The 16,893-nt window shown below is 34.9% G+C and overlaps 1 protein-coding gene and 2 long non-coding RNA genes across 3 annotated transcripts; 2 read left to right on the forward strand and 1 right to left on the reverse strand.

Annotated features, from left to right (window-relative positions):
- Positions 1–7,382: 7,382 nt before the first annotated feature.
- On the reverse strand, positions 7,383–8,111 carry LOC113751984 (uncharacterized mitochondrial protein AtMg00310-like). Its single transcript, XM_027296129.1, has one exon. It carries the CDS (start codon positions 8,109–8,111, stop codon positions 7,383–7,385), a length of 729 nt encoding a protein of 242 aa, XP_027151930.1.
- Positions 8,112–14,227: 6,116 nt separating this feature from the next.
- On the forward strand, positions 14,228–15,477 carry LOC113751252. The gene is made up of 3 exons (XR_003464804.1): positions 14,228–14,331; positions 15,132–15,343; positions 15,450–15,477. It is a non-coding gene; the product is annotated as an uncharacterized LOC113751252 (long non-coding RNA).
- A 611-nt stretch (positions 15,478–16,088) lies between these two features.
- LOC113754454 lies at positions 16,089–16,547 on the forward strand. The gene is made up of 2 exons (XR_003465203.1): positions 16,089–16,170; positions 16,287–16,547. It is a non-coding gene; the product is annotated as an uncharacterized LOC113754454 (long non-coding RNA).
- The last annotated feature ends 346 nt before the right edge of the window (positions 16,548–16,893 follow it).

Consider the following 16,893-nt stretch of genomic DNA (forward strand, 5'->3'; position numbering starts at 1 on the left):
CTAGCTTGTTCATAATATTAGTCAAAATCAATGAATATCACATGCTCACAACAAAAGCTACTCCTTTTTAGTCTCATAGTTGTTGAACTTCTACTTGTTAACATCTGTGATAAAAAAAAATCACTCACGGCTTCATTTTGACAAGATCAACAACATCAAGAGTACTATTTTCAAATTTAATATGCAAGGACAGCCTATGAAGCTTACCTATTCTGTTGAATCCAAAGTTGAAGGTTAAGCTGAAAATCCACGACTTCAAATGCAGCCGAACTTTTCCTTCCACCTAAAAATGACACTTTCAACTACATAAGTTCTATATTACTTCACCACTACACTAATTTGCAGCTAATCATCAGCAATCTCTTCCTAATTCTTCCAGTAGATGAGCAATTTTGAGTTAAAAAAAAGAGTGCAACTTACCTTTCAAGTTGTCTTACTTGTGAAAGCCCGCCTTTTATGGTTATCATGGTTATATATGCAGAAAATGGCGCTCAATTTGTGCGCCAAAACAATGGCATTTTTGTTATTTTCTGGTTTCCAATAATTCTTCTTATTCATTATTTTTTCCCAACATTTCCCCACTTAAAAATTTGCCTGATATTGGTGGTTTTTGGGTAATTTCTCACCTTTTGATTAGGACAAACTGTCACATGCTACTGCCAGGGGTGCTAGGTGTGATTTTGGAAACTCGAGGGGTGCTAGATGTGATTAGAAGAAATCTCATGGGAGGTTTATGATATTAACCCAAAAATTTGTCTTATAGTGGTGGAAAATGAGAAAATTTATCTCCGTTATGACCAATCAATTGAATAAAGTGACAAATTCTCAAAACTAAATTTCGATCCAAAATTCAAATTTTCACAATTTTTTTCTGCCAATTGTCAACCATCCAATCTAAAAGACACTAAAATTTTGATTTCCCTCACAAACTTGTTATATTTTTCCATAATCCTTGTGTTTTGATAATACATTATGTTAGACTAAATAGTAATTACACAAAAATTTAGCAAAGAAAGAAATTCAAAATGCTATAGAAATTTTTAAAGGTGAGAAAAAGTTTAATTACAAAAAATGTACATACCCCATAATTAACAAAATGATCAAATTTTACTTTATCATTATGAATTAAATAAAGTTATGAATTCTAAAATTTGAATCTATATACAAAATTTGAATTTTCACAATATTTTTTTTCTTGTTATGTTTTTCATAATTCTTGGTTTTTTATGATTCTTAGGGTCTTAGATAATTTTTGGTTTTTAATATAAGAAAAAGTCTAATTACACAAAACTAAAAGACACTAAAAGTAGAAAATCACAAGGCCAGCATAAGAATTTAATTCCATATGTCAATTTCAAAAATTCAGGAAAGGAAAAATTTGCAATGCACATATCATATTTGAGTAACTTCAATTACTTGAACAATGGTGTTGTTTATGAAATAAAAATGTTAATTTGAAAATTGATTCCCAAATTCAAAATTTAAGAATATTATTTTCTTTTCATTTTTTTCATAAATCTTGATTTTTAATACAGTCTAATTAAGCAAAAAATTTAGGAAAGTAAAATTTTTCGTGGAATTGAGAAGCATCCAACCCAAAAGGCACTAAAATTAACAAAATCACGAGGCCAACATAAGAATTTAAATTTATATGTCAATTTCAAAAAAATTTAGACAAGAAAAAATTCGCAACTCACATATACCATAATTGAGTAATTTCAATTACTTGGAGAATGATATCGTTTATGAAATAAAAGCATTAATTCCAAAACTTCAATTCCTATCCAAGGCAATTTTTCAAAATGCCAGTATGAGAATTTAATTTCATATGTCAATTTGCCAACACAATGGAGCCAAGAGCTTCATTACTCTTCCATAATGTAGTTCTTTATATATATAAGCAATAAATAAATCAACTGACCAATGACTTTATAATTACCAAGACTACAATGTACGGTAGGATATAGGATATATATACATTCTATATCCTTTACAAATAATCAAGACTCTCCTTCAAAAAATAATTACCAAGACTAAACAATGTACGGTAGGATATAGGATATATAGACATTCTATATCCTTTACAAAAAATCAAAGTGGAGTCCACAGTCCACAACCAATTGAGCAGGAGTCCACTATATAATCAAAGTGGACCACAAGCAAAACCTACACAAGTACAAAGTACAACGCATAAAGCCACATCAATGCGCTTGAAAGTACAACAGTCCGAAGCAGCCGATGCACTTGAAGCGCCAAGTGCTTCTTATATATATACTAGGGGGCTTCCCTGCGCGATGCGCAGGTGGCAAGTGTTTTATTAAAAATTTTTGACCGTTTATATTTTGGTGAACAATTTTTGTGCACATGGATGATAAGATTGTATGGCTAACGGAGTCGAGTGCATGAACTCCATCAGGCACCTCTTTTTATGCCTTTTTTTTTTTTGCCAGCGGAGCTAGGAGCAAACCCAATTCTGATATTCCTAGGCAAAATAAATTAAGAGAAAAAACTTCGTAAATAGTAGTGAGGAACACATAACCAACTGTGCAAAATAAGATTAAATTGATGATATTATATGCAACAACCCTCAAACAAATGTGATTTACTATCATTAAGTCAAAGAAAGTTTTCAATCGCAAAATAAGAAAAAAGATCAAATAAAAGTTCTTCTGGACAAGCTTTTACAAGATCAACTCATTTGGTGGAAATAGACTCTGAGATCTTCCTCCTTTTTTCAAGATACTTCGGTGCTCTCTTGCTACTCTTTGGTCTTGGTGTTTTTTTCCTTTCTTCAATGCTTTGTACCTACTCTTTGCTCAAGCTTTTCATCCAGAATCTTATGAGTTCCACTGAAACTCCTCCTCACCAAGAACACCCCTTCTTCAAGCTTCTGGAATTTGGATTTTGCCACTCATAGAGGCAGGTCTCCTGCAATGTTTAACTTCTTGCATCGTTTTTCCCACTCCATTTGCACACCAACTCCAATTTTTACCTTCCTTTCTTCATTATCCAATCATTTAAGATTAAAAAATGCGGTTCAGTATGGTATGCAAACTATCTTGTCAACTACCATTAAAGTACAAGTTCACAGTAGAAGTACAAGCAAGCTATAGAAAAACTTCCACTTGATTGTTGCAGCAAATGAGATCAAAGCTTTCAACTTCGTTAACAAAGTGTACTACAATCCTCATGCTAAAGTGTAGCTGAATTTTTTAAATAAACTAATTTTAGTGAGGAAGAAAATTTGGGGACCGAAGAAAGACAATGAGTTAGGATTTTACTTCTTCCGCTATAGCAGCAGAAACCCATTCCTTGCATGTGATTGGGATCAAGGGCTGCCAAAATTTCTCTCTGAAACCAGCCAATTAGTTATTCTGAATCACAGTAATGTGTAGAAGTTGATTTAGGGAGACTAACATTGAATCACTCAAACAGAAAGATATAGAAGTTGCACAAGTGTGATATTGCTATAGCAATGGACTTCAATGATGATAATGTATAAGAGTAGATAATAGAACCGGAAAGAATGTGAATTAATTTACAACTATCCATGTGGAAATCCTACAATGTCAATCTCTATGTAAAAGTTCAAACAACATGATAATGATGAGAAATGACATCAGATAAGAAGCGTTTGGTAACTTCAAATTCTACAATGACAAACTTTCTAATTAGTAATACTTCACAGACATGGAAGAACTACAAAAGACATTGACAGATAATAATGAAAGAATACAAATATAGATGTAAATGCAAAAAAAAAAATAAAAATTGCAGACCAAATTCAACCTAATGATCAAACAGGAATCGTGAACAAGATTATAATCTCTGCAATTTCCAAGCACTAATCAAATAGTAGTTTATGATTACATCCTCACAATTTTCACAACATGGCAGAACTTCTAGATCAGATTATTCTTACATGACATCACCTTAGGATCCTGCATTGCAAGTGTGGTTCACTCTCTAGTCCTCTGTAAATTTTCTACAAGGGATTCACCGAGTTGTTTGACACAAACACAAATCAATAGCTTAAAAATAAACACATGTTGTACATCCAAAAGGCCAGTAGAAGAACCACCTGAACTGTGGTTCCTTGCTTTGTTCCTGGGGGTGTTCTCTTCGTTAGCTTTCAAAAATGCTCATCCTTCTCAACAATTACACGGAATACCCAAAAATTAACAAAATACATATGAAATTGGAGTAAAAATTTCAGGGTTAATTTAGAACATAAGATTAAGACAATAAAACCTCTACCTCTATCACTGGACTTCTTTCATCCAAAAATGGGAGTATCAAAACCACCAGCTCCTGGCTGAGGCGTAAGATGCTTCGTGACACTTGCAAAAATAATAAGACCCAAAAATTGGAAAACTATCATAGCTGATATCTCTAAAACCCCTAAGAACAAACTAAAAAGTTGTACCAAAACTAACTATTATCAGCACTATATTTAAAAAAAAATACACAAAAGTGTTACCATCACAGATAGATATATTTGCTAAAAATCCACAACCTCCATCAAGGAATCCCACCTGATCAAAAGTTTAAATTCAAGAAAAAAAAATGAACAAAATATGAGAATAAATAACAATATAATTGCTGGGCAAACAAGTCTTCACAAAAAAAATGTGAAAGAAAAGTAGAAGCACAAAAATCCTAAGGAAAATAGATACATAAGGATGTAGCAATGAGATGAATGAAAACAAGAATTATTTTACAAACAGCAAGAAAGGGGGGAAAAGAGCAAGACCAAGAACTACAAGGAAACAAAGAAGCAGGAGACAAAGCGGAAATATTTTCTCAATTTCTGGCACAAGAAGTCGTCGCCTGTGAATATAGTCATGACAAGCGGTTTCTCGGGGAGTGAGATGATCATGCATACTCCAAAAACAAGAGTTGCGGGCTATGTGGATCAAAGGGTGAAACAGATTTTGCAAACCAGATCCCCAAAACTCAACATACTAAGCATGCATGTGAAGAAAGTTAACTATACGTAAAAAGGAGCAGAATACCTCCATTGATATACCAAACCAAGATAACAAAAGCAAATCCACTGGCACCTAAGATAAGAAAGTTGAGCACAGTATGCACGTGGGCATTAAAGAGTTGAATACCAAAAATTGCAGATGAACATAAATAGATAAACTTGAAACAAGTGAGCAAAAAACCAGCAAAGAAAAACCAGGCGGAGAAGTGAAAAAATATTCCGGAAAACAAAAGAATACCTGATTCTTCTCCTAAACAAGCGAAGGAAAACCCTGGGAGTTCTTCTTCTTGAATATATACAGAAATTTGCACGTAACTTGATCCTTGAATATACAGAGGAAGTTGCATGAAACTTCATTTGGCTATCAAATACACACTATCGCATCAATGCATCATTATCAGTAAGATGCAAGAAGTAGTGGCGTCCAAAGACCAACAAATATGAAAATACAAAAATGGTTAAGGTCAGGTATTAACGATCCACATAATCAGCATCTAGAAGGGCAACACGGTAACAAAGTTTTGGTAATCGCAGACAATGATTTAACCTTGTTGTCAAATCTAATTGAAAGGTTAAAACTATCCTTGGTGCGACCACCAATTTGACCACTAAAAAGGCATCTACATGGATTAAACCATAAATTACACATGACACTAATTTTGTTTCAGATTTATTGGCACTTGATGACGCCCAATTGGACTTACACTTGATATAGTGACCAGAAACAAGTACAATCCATAGAAGCAGACTGATGCACTTGAAAGTACAATGGTCTGAAGGACGGCTTTGCACTTGAAAATCGCTGCAGTAGAGAAACGGAAAATGCTTCTTTTGTATAAGGATAAATAAAAGCGTTAATTTCAAAAATGATTCCCAAATTCGAATTTTCAGAATATGTTTTTTTCTTGTTATTTTTTTCACAATTCTTGATTCTTTCATGATTCTTAGGTCTACATAATACAGTCTAGTTACGTAAAAATCATCAAAACATGAAACCCAAAATACTTTTTTTTTTCGAAACGATAAGAGAATTTCATTGCTTTAAGGAAAAAGATTACATGTACGAGCAACGGCTCGGGATAAACTATACAAGATGTGTTCAAAGACACTGAGGAAATAGTCTTTCCTCATCAACAATAATGCCTAAGGCATCATCACTCAGTTTTTTGCTAACTATCATATTTTCTTCCCTACACAAGCCAAAGGAGCACATGCAAAACAATCTCTGTAGCTTAGAGATGTCTTCCAACACTGTTGCCATTTTGCTGTCCGCAGGACTCTGCTGTATGATTTGTCTCCACAACTCTTTGTTACAAAAGTTCAGCTTGACCTTGCTCCAATTGCGTTGCACAGCTTTGCACAAGACCAGCTTCAGTGCTAGTGCTTCATCTAGGAGTTTGTTTCCCAGACTTGTCTCTTTCAGAACCCACCCTACCATTCTATTACTTACATGTTCCTTGACTGTGACTCCAATTCCAAAAGTTTGCTGTCCTTTTTTCTTGGTTGTTTCCATCTCCATAATCATAGCTCCCTCATTTCCATAGTCCTGGTCTTGTAATTCTTGGCTAGGGACTGTTTCTTCTGTGCTCTCTCTATCTTTCGTGAGTTCTACCTGCAGCTGTTCCAACCATTCCTTATGTGCTCTTCCTATTGTTCTTAATGGTGGACCTCTATCTAATTTCTCGAATTCCCTTTTGTTTCTTTCTTTCCACACCTGCCACAAGATATTTGCAGTCAAACCAATATGTTCCATCCCTTCTGGCCTATGCCTTGCTTCTGAGATTCTTAGCCACCAACGTTTGAAATCTCCTTGCTGATCCTTAGCTACATCCCACTGAATAGGAGCTGCCTTCCATATGTTCACCACGTGAGGACAAGTCAGCAGGAGGTGTTCAACTGTTTCCTGTGCTGTTCCACATGTTGTGCATATAGGATCACCCACCCCCGTTCGTCTACTCACTGCTTCCCTCACTAGCAAAGCTCCTTGAATGCATTTCCACATGAAAAATTTGATCTTGTGCTTAATGTTGAGCCTCCACAGTGTGTTCCACATCTGCACTACTTGTGGACTTCTTTCTACATAACTAGAGCTAGCTCCCTTAGGGTTACACCTTTTTCCTTTTCTATTTTGCTTCATCAGAAATTTGTACCCTGAGTTAACCGTGTATAGCCCTCCCGCCTTTGGTTGCCAATAATAGCTGTCCTCCCTCTCTGATAGGCTCAAAGGGATAGTTAGAATTTTTTGCGCATCATTTTTGTTGAAATTTCTGAAAATGATATTCCTGTTCCATCTATGATGACTTATTAGCTCATCCACCCTTTCCAACTCACAATTGCTCAAACGACATGTAGTTGGCCTTCCTGTGGCTGTATCTAGAATCCACTTGTGTTCCTAGATGCTTGTACTACGACCATTCCCTATCCTCCTGATCAGTCCTTCATTGACCAAACTTCTTGCTCCCATTAATCCTTGCCAAATCCAGGATGCATTTTTGGTGGAGCTGCATTGTAAGATGGAGTCCTTTGGAGAATATTTGGCTTTCAACACCTTACTAACCAACAGATTTGGTTTAGTAAGTAACCTACACTTTTGCTTTCCTAACAGAGCTTGATTAAATGCTTCAAGGTCCTTGAAGCCTAGTCCTCCTACACTTTTGTTCAATGCCATTCTTTCCCAAGAAATCCAGTGTATTTTGTTCCTGCCATTAGATTCTCCCCACCAAAAGTTGGCCATCAATGAACAAATATCTTTACACAATCTTCTTGGCAGCTTAAAGCAAGACATGACGTACGTAGGCATAGCCATTGCAACTGCCTTCAACATTACTTCTTTACCTGCTGGGCTCAAAAATCTGTTTTTCCAGTTCTGAAATCTTCTTCTTATATTGTTCCTCACAAATCCAAAAATCTGATCTTTAGTTCTTGAGACTACCATTGGGAGTCCCAAATATTTACCTTGCTTTGCCTCTACCATTCCTCCAAGAGCATGACAGACCTCTTCCTTCTGCTCACTGTCCATGTTTTTGCTAAAGAAAACTGCAGATTTGTCCAGATTGACCAATTGCCCTGAGGCGTTTTCGTAGATTTTCAAAACTTCCATAATTTCCACAGCCTCTTCCATAATTTCCCAAAATACAATTCTTGATTTTTCATGGGATTGCGAAACATGAAACCCAAAAGATTGTCAATTTAATTTCATATGTCAATTTTAAAAAATTTAGAAATTTAGAAGAGAGAAAATTCGCAATGCACATATACCATAATTGAGTAATTTCAATTACTTGCAGAATGATATCATTTACGAAATAAAAGCGTTAATTCCAAAACTTCAAGCCAAGGAAATTTTTCATGAGGCCAGTGTGAGAATTTAATTTCATATGTCAATTTGCTAACTCAATGGAGCCAATAGATTCATTACTCTTCCATAATGCCTGTAGTTTTATATATATAAAAATAATCAAAGTGGAGTCCACAGTCCACAACCCATTGAGCAGGAGTCCTCCCTACAAAGGAAAAGTGGACCACAAGCAAAACCTTCCCATGTACAATGTACAACACACAAAGCCAGATCAATGCACTCGAACGTACAACAGCCTGAAGCAGCCGGATGCACTCGAAATTCCAGCAACAGTAGAAACGCCAAGTGCTTCTTTTATATATATAAAGGACATTGTTTAGGTAGTTTCTCTCAGGTGGAGAGTAGATGTTTTTTTTTTAATTTTACTTTAATTTCTTTTTACAAAAAGCTTTTAGACAAAGACAATGGATGACGAAGCACAGAGTAGTATTGAACCTGGGTGCCCACTCTGCATCTAGTGTTGAAAAGGTGCTGTTAGCAGTTTCGATTGCTTATAGCCAACTTTTGGCCCTCAAACCATGGAAAACTGGCATACTTAACCTTAAAGAATAATATAATTTGTATTTGATTAATTATAAAGGCAAGTTATCTATCTAGGAAGCAGCTGCCTCAAGTTGTAGATTGGCTTGATTTGTTTCCTCTGATGCCAAATAACTGGAAGATAATCTTTGTATAAGAGGTGTAGGAATTGAATTTTTATTTCTACTAATTAACTGCATATTGTAGTATGATTCTTTCAGTGAGAAAAATAATCTATCATTGATTTCCTTAAGTTTAATTAGTTGAGTTCTTTTTTATCTTATTTTGTGGTTTTAAAAATTGAAATGCACTATTACTCCACACTTTTGATGTCTAAGTGGCTACAAAATCTTCTGAGGTGTCCTCTAAGATTTATTGAAACCCAAAATGTGTCAACACAGTCAAAATTTTGAGGATGAAATGTGCCTTGCCAAAGTTTAATCTTGAATTGTTTGTTATAGCTTCATGAAAAGAAAAGAAAATCTTATTTCTGCATGTGATTGTTGATGGTGCATGTAAATTTACATGAGAATTAGATGAACTAAGTAAGATGACAATGGAAGGCAGGAGCCACCTCAAGCTCTGTAAATCTGCTGTAACTGCAATAAAATCGGGCCTACTCTGTTTTGTGGCCAAAAGTGGTGGTACAGGCATTGAGTTGATTAGCAGCCAAAAATACCACAGTGACATGCTTTCTTAAACTCAATTAGAAGTTTTAACTTTTGGGACATTAAATTGATTGTTCACCTAATTAATGAAATAGGGTAAGGTAGGTAAAAAGTTGTCTTAGCACTCTCTAAGAGATAGATAAAATTGGCAAAGTGGTCGTGTTTTTGACAAAAGCAGTTATATGATTCTAAACCCTCTTGTGGTACCTGTCAAATATGTCTTTTCATACTTTGATGTGATAAGCTCTAGAGGTCAAGTAACATCTTATGATAATCTGATTGAGTGATTGTACTGTAGCTCTTCCATCTCATTTTGATTGCAGAAGTGACTTTTAAAGATTTAAAGGTTGTGTACCTATGAGTTCTTTCTCTAGAATCCAATAGCGTACGCTAATTCACAGGCAATAGACTTGCACAACTGCTTCAAATCTTTTCTGAACAGCTGGACAACCAGAGGAATCATGAAGGTAAAAGTTGCAAGCCTTATAGGAGGAATGAGATTCTTGTGTGACTCTTTGATATTTCAGAAGTTACAAGAGGACATAGTTGTACATTTTTTAACTTCACAATAAACATTATACAGGCCTTAGTCTTCAAATTTTGCCAGATTTAGATTATTAAATTCGTGATTTTGTATTTGCAGTGATGTATAGGGATTTGAACTTAACAGTTTATTCAAATATCATATGTATTATTGCTAAGACCTTATAGGCTGCTTCTAAAGTAACACTTGAGAGCAACATTTGGAATGTTCCATGTGTGGTAGTATATGGAATGTTCCATGAGTGGTAGTTTGTCGCTTGATTACTAACAAAGCACCCCATATTACCATCACGGTATTCAGGCTAGCCATCCTTGGCAAGGCGTTGTTCCCGGCTCTATCACCTTATTTTTTTGGCAATTTGAGGCCTTTCTGTTTTGTTGCATGCTACTGTAATTAAGCATACCAAAAGATAAATCAGTTGTTAAATAAAAAACTATAAGCAATTCACATCACTATGTTCTCCATTGTCATCTAATTGATAAATTAAGTGCATATTCTTTCTTAAATATAGATATTAAGTCTCTTCGCAGTCTATTGAAAGTGTAAAATTTCCTTACCAGCCATAGTTGTAAAGACAAAACCAAATGCAGTCAGTTACTATGTCAGTGTAATTATTAGCAAAGTGTCGAGAATAATTCACTGAAGTATACCCCTAGAAGAGTATTAGAGCTAAGAACCACAAGGACGACATTCTCAACGGAGTGATCATGATGAGTGCTGATTGTAGATAAGTAACTCGCTACTATGGTATTTTCTTTGCATGCATTTTGTTCTTTCAAAGTGTTAAACTATGTTTTGTTTCAAAGTGTTAAAGTATATGCCTTTTCTTTCATTTGGTGGGCCCTTACCCAGTGGCGGAGCTAGGAATTGCAATTAGGGGGGCGAGTCTCTGTTATTTGGACCAAGTCCAAATAACTTTCAAATATTATTGTTTGGGTCCTTGAGAGGGGGGCAAAGTAAAAATTTTTATCAATATTTTGGGGGGGCAAAACAATATAATAAAAATTTTTTTATTTAGAAATTTTTTTTTATAACAATTGGAGGGGGGCCGGTTGCCTCCCCTGGCCCCCCCCTTCCCTCCGCCCCTGCCCTTACCATAGTTGATAATTATAATTATATATTTTCAGGAATTCATACTTGATTGTAAAAGTAGAACTGGAAAACGTTTTAACTAATGCATGTGTTACTTTGAGCGCATGCTTGGGAGTCGGGAGCATTTTGCTGTCAATTTCGTTTCTCTTTGGTTTAGAACTATATACTCCCTGCACTTCTGCTCAATGATTATATCAACTATTATTAATATCAATTCAATTGATGAAGTTCCTGTTAGTCTGTATGTTTTGCTCCTGTCAGTTAATCTTTTCGTACCCTTTAGCTGTTATTTTATATGATTTGAATTTCTTGAAATAAAAATAAAAGAGCCAATGAGTTAATTTGGTTAATCGGTCAATTGTTATGAGATGTAAACTGACTACTTTATGAAAGTCTAACAAAAGCTTTTTTAGTTAATACTTCTTGTTCTTGTCTGTACATAGTGGGAAAAGAGAAAGGTTGGATAAAAGAGACTCAACCTCAGCAAAGGCTTGTGTAACATGTTTGGTGGATGAATCACGATTCTTAGAGTCCTTCATTTTTGCTATCAAGCTAAGTGAACTGATCATACTATTATAGCTTTGGTGTAATTTCAGTTAAAGTTTTACATACAAGAGTAATTTACATGTATATCAATCACTAGCTCACTGTGTATGTTGTAAAACTGCTTCCAATTGTGGTGCCATATGTATTTATGGTGTACTTTTATACACTAGTAATAGTTTGCGTGTTTTGAACATGATTATAATATCATAAACTACATCATTCTTTAGATACTAAAAAATTTTTGTGAAATTTTGATCATTAACATCATAATATAGTATTTTTATGTTATTTATTTTCTTTAGCCAGCTACTTTTAAAAATTTTATTAAATAGAAGGAGACAAAAAGAATTCCAATGTAGTTAACATGTCCCTGAGGATTAAATTTGGAATCATGAACCAAACAGTTTTTGATTTATAGCTTGAACTCTAACATATCAAATATTGATAATATCATGTTTTACCAAAATTGTTGTATATTCATGATTTTATTACATATAAACCACAATCGTTACAATTTTTTATAAACGAAGAATGTAATTAAGCTAAAAAAAATAAACATACATGTAATTTGTATTCTTTTTATTGCTATTTTTGTCAATAATGGAATATAAATGATCAACCACATAAATTTTTTTTTGGCTTGTAATTCTGACAATTGAAATTTCATAGATAGAGATAGTTGGATTTTTTTTTCCATTTTCCTTTTCTTTTAATCATATTTTTAGCACAATCCAATGCAAAGCAAAAGCGAAAGTCTACTTTTTCATATGAGAACAATATTTTTGGTTTCAGTGTAAGTGTTTTTGATGATCATGGAATTGGAATGAGAATGCTAGCTAATTAACAATTTTAATATTAATTTTTAGTATATTGCAGTGTATCATACTTCCATATTAGCTATGGATGGTTGCAAGTGCTTGGAAAGACGCAGCTGGGTAGATGCTGTTGCTAAAGTTAGACCTGCCTTTGTTACATTCGTTAGAGGTGCTTTTCGAAATCTAACAAAAATGCTTTAATTTATTTTTATTAAAACTTTTTCGCTTGTGAAGTTGAAACAAATCTGCAAGTGGTTAATGTCAAGTCACTTAATCCTAGGAAAAACAGGAAAGAACGAAATTAACCAACTAGCGAGTTGAAAGGGAAGCACAACTCTGGTAATTGGATTAGCGGGGATGGGATTGATTGGAAAATCAGTGGTCTATCTTCTTTCTATACATACAACATAAATGATAGATGAACAATTTAGAATCATTAAACTATAGTCCCAGCATCATATCAGTACCTATCATTGCAACTGCTATGTACTAACCAACTTCAATTGTGGTAACAAACTCTAATGAACTGAATGTTGAGCTGGATTGAGTGCTAACTAACTTGGGTTAGCTGGACTGGTCACACCCACGTTATCCAATCAGTATTGGAAATTATTATGTATGTAATTGTGTTTTTTCTTTTATGACTGTTAAAGTAACGGCTTAACATTGTAAAGTAGCATGAGTTTTATGGAGTTTATCACAGTTCGCAAAGTTTTGTAACAAAACAGATATTGGACTCAGAATAAAGAAATGGAAACTGCATCGTATCCTACAAATGTTTTAGACCTTTTATTGCCATTCTGATTTGGACTTTCGCATATTTTTTGATACATTTTCTTGGTAATTAAAGAAAGTGGAGTTTATTGTAGTAAACAACTTGGTGAACATATCAACAATTTACAAGCTCTACATGGCATTGGGAGGTTGTGATTTTGTTGTATTGATTTGATGAGAAAAGTAATCAAATGTTACTTTCATGTGCTAAACCAGAATTGTTTTATATTGTTTGTTTCTTCTTGTGGTCATGTCCCTTCAGTTTACCATTTTTGGAGGGGATGAAAGGTCTTCTAAGCGAATACTTGGCATGGTTGAAAGAAAAAAGGAAATGAACGTAAAAAGTTCTTTCCAGTTTCTTCTATTTAACTGAGACTTGGGATAGTATGGACAATGGTAATGAATATAGCAAGCTTATGCATATAAAATTCATATTGTCTCAGTTAAATAATTTACATATTGTAAATTGGATTCCATTTTATATTTTGTTGTAAAATTAGACAATAAGTATCCTGGGCTGGTTATCTTTTAGGGTTTATGCTAGCCTCCAACTTGGTCAATTAAATATTAGTTGTTAAACTTTTTAACATAAACCTTTGGCATATTAGTGCACATTTTGGTTCAAGAAAGTCTTATTGTCTTTTTTGAAGGTGCATTCTCTTTTAGTGTCATGGTATGCACTGTCTTATATGATTAGCTTGCTCATGGCTAAAATTATCAACAAATTTTGTTGAGCAAATTAAACAAAAGTTTGGCATTTGTTCCTATTTGCTTTACTAGTATTTAGTTTCTTATTCTTGTCATAACCTGTATTGTGGCCATTGGATAATTTATGGGTGGTTACAACTGGTAAACTGAAGTGGCCGTTGTATTTCCTAAAATTATTTGATAAGGATTCTGAGATGTTGACTTTTCTAGAAACCAATGGCAAGCATACAAGTATAGGATGCGGAACAATAATAAGATGCGAGGGGAATCACTACACTGTATTGTCTTGCGAGCATATTTTTAATCCTATTGAGAAGGTTAGTCCGTCAATGCTGAAAATGATATTGTGCAACAGCAGGAGTGGTCTGAATATAATGAAGCTAACAAAGGGGAGAATTCAAGAAGGAGCACTCAGGAAACAGCGATACAGCAACGGACTGTCCAGGCTCAACAGGAGAGCCACACTGGTATATCATTGAAGATCCATACGCATCAGGACAGAAGGCAAGCAGCAGTGGGGATTGGAATCACAGCCATAGATAACTTGGGACAACTGCAAGCAGCATGGGCACTTAGAGAAAGGTCATCTGGGGATACATTACAAGACCAAGCTGTTGCGGTCAGATTAGCTCTGATGAAAGTTGCAGGCCAAGGCTGGAGGAATGTCAAAGTAGAACTTGACAATCGTAAGCTGGTAGAAAATATAACAGCAGCAACGTACAACAACCAGCTGATGGCCACTCTAATTGAGGACATTAGATCCATTGGTACTTTGTTTCAACAGTGTTCATTTCTTTTTGCTAATTCTACGAAAATAGGAAGTATCAAACTGAGCATTCATGCTCTAAACATCTGGGTAGATGAAGAATGGGTGAATCCCAATTTTAGATGCTAGGCATCAGTGATCCGTAGGATATTTTGTTCATTTGATTGGACCTTTGTCCAAAATATTGTAAAGTTTACAGTTCTAGATATATAAAACAAGCTAACGTTTCGACAAAAAAAAAAAAAAATTCTCCCCTCAAATTTTTATATGCATCATATACTTTTATGACTATTGTGTTCTTAGTACTTTCTTATGTCTGTTATATGCCTTGATGATGTATGCATTGTATAGATTTATGCTCGATCATTTGATGGTGGGAAATACAAAGTTGGAGTGCTATTTATGGACAAGCAGTCTGACATATCAACAGTGAGGATAGTATCTGAAGTTCCACTAGAAGTAGCAACATTGGGTGATTCAACTAAGTTGTTGCCCGGTACTATGGTAGGTGCTTTGGGATGTCCTCTGGGATTACCAAATACCTTCACAGCTGGAGTAGTGAGGTATGTAGGATGGGTTTGTTAAAGCATGACAGACTAAATCAGTTACTTTATGGGCTGCAGTTTTGATGAATTTTTATGTTGTCTTAATCCTTCACCCTTTTTGCAGTTCTGTTGGGCGTAAAAGCTTTGAGCTGCAACATGTGGATTTTCAGGGATATCTGAAGGAGGTCATCGTCATGGACATAGTCCTCAGCAATGTAATATGCACTTTCTTTCCCTTAATTACATTCTTGAGAGCATTTTTAAAAAATTATGCTGGTGTAGTTTCATAGATATAAGCTATGCCGGTGTAGGGAAACTCTGGAGGACCCCGTATCAATTTGGACGGGGAGGTAGTTGGTGTTAATAGTCGAGGGATTAGAAGGTTTTATGAAAGGGGTTTGGCAAGGATTAATCGGTTGGGATTTGCTATCCCAATTGAATATGTTTGCAAAATGTTGGACACCGTCAGCCGAGAAGGGTATGTTATTGTCCCCATGCACTTGAATTCCATGCTTTTTTTTATTGTACATGTCATGATGTGATTTAAACAGATCGCCTACTTTTCCTTGCTCGGATATACAGGGGAATTAGGCGACGTTTGCTTGGTTTGCAAACACGTGATCTCACTACGGAGAGGATTGCACAACTAAAGAGATTGGAGAAGTACAAATTTCTTGGCAAGAAGGCTATTCTATTTTTTTGACTAGTCAATGTAAATATAACTTTTCAGCAAGATATCAGCATACGCTTTGCATTCCAATAACCAGGCACCTAGAGGTTTTCCTGCGAGTAAGGCTGGAATTGTGATTAAATTCAACAATGAGACTGTTGGAAGTATTAAAGAGGTAACTGCTCCTTGCCAGCTTTCTGTAGCTATAGTCATTTACTTATTTTATGTGTATTCATTTTCTGCTTGAAGTATTGATCGAGTTTTCTTTTGGTTATTGATTTTGGGCTGCAGATCACTGATATCATGGAACACAATATGGATCGTGAAACATTCTCGGTTGTTGTAATGAACAACGGTGTTCCAAAAAGGCGTTTTATAACTCCAGAGGCAGTTAGTGAAGAAATGTCAAATAGTTTAGTTTAGCAACACAGTCACAGCACAATGATGGCAGACAGTTACTTTAGGGTGTTTTCTTTTAGAATGTTCGTTGTTCCTCTTGTAATTGTATGGTAACAATTGATGTGTTTTGAATGTTTGGAAATTGAGTTTTGAGGTGTCTGAAATATTTTTGTTTTATCTGAGAGTAAACTTACTAGACTTGCCTCTTATCTTGACATTTAAAACCTTGAAATGTCAAAATGGATTGAAGTATTGACTCCTCATGTGATTGTAATGCTGCATGATCTGGAACATCATTACTCATAAAGGAAATTATTTTTTCATGAAAAAGGAGAACTAATGAATGTTACAATTTAAAATTGTGTGCTTGCCTGTCCATCTGCAACCATAGTTCTTTTTTTTTTTTTCCATAGGCGAAGGTCATTTTGGATATTTATCACTTTGATAAGTGTGTGGTCCATGGGATTCACCCTCACTACCCATTGAGAAATTTCCAGAA

This window comes from Coffea eugenioides, chromosome 11 (genome assembly GCF_003713205.1).
Source record: "Coffea eugenioides isolate CCC68of chromosome 11, Ceug_1.0, whole genome shotgun sequence".
Lineage (NCBI taxonomy): Eukaryota > Viridiplantae > Streptophyta > Magnoliopsida > Gentianales > Rubiaceae > Coffea > Coffea eugenioides.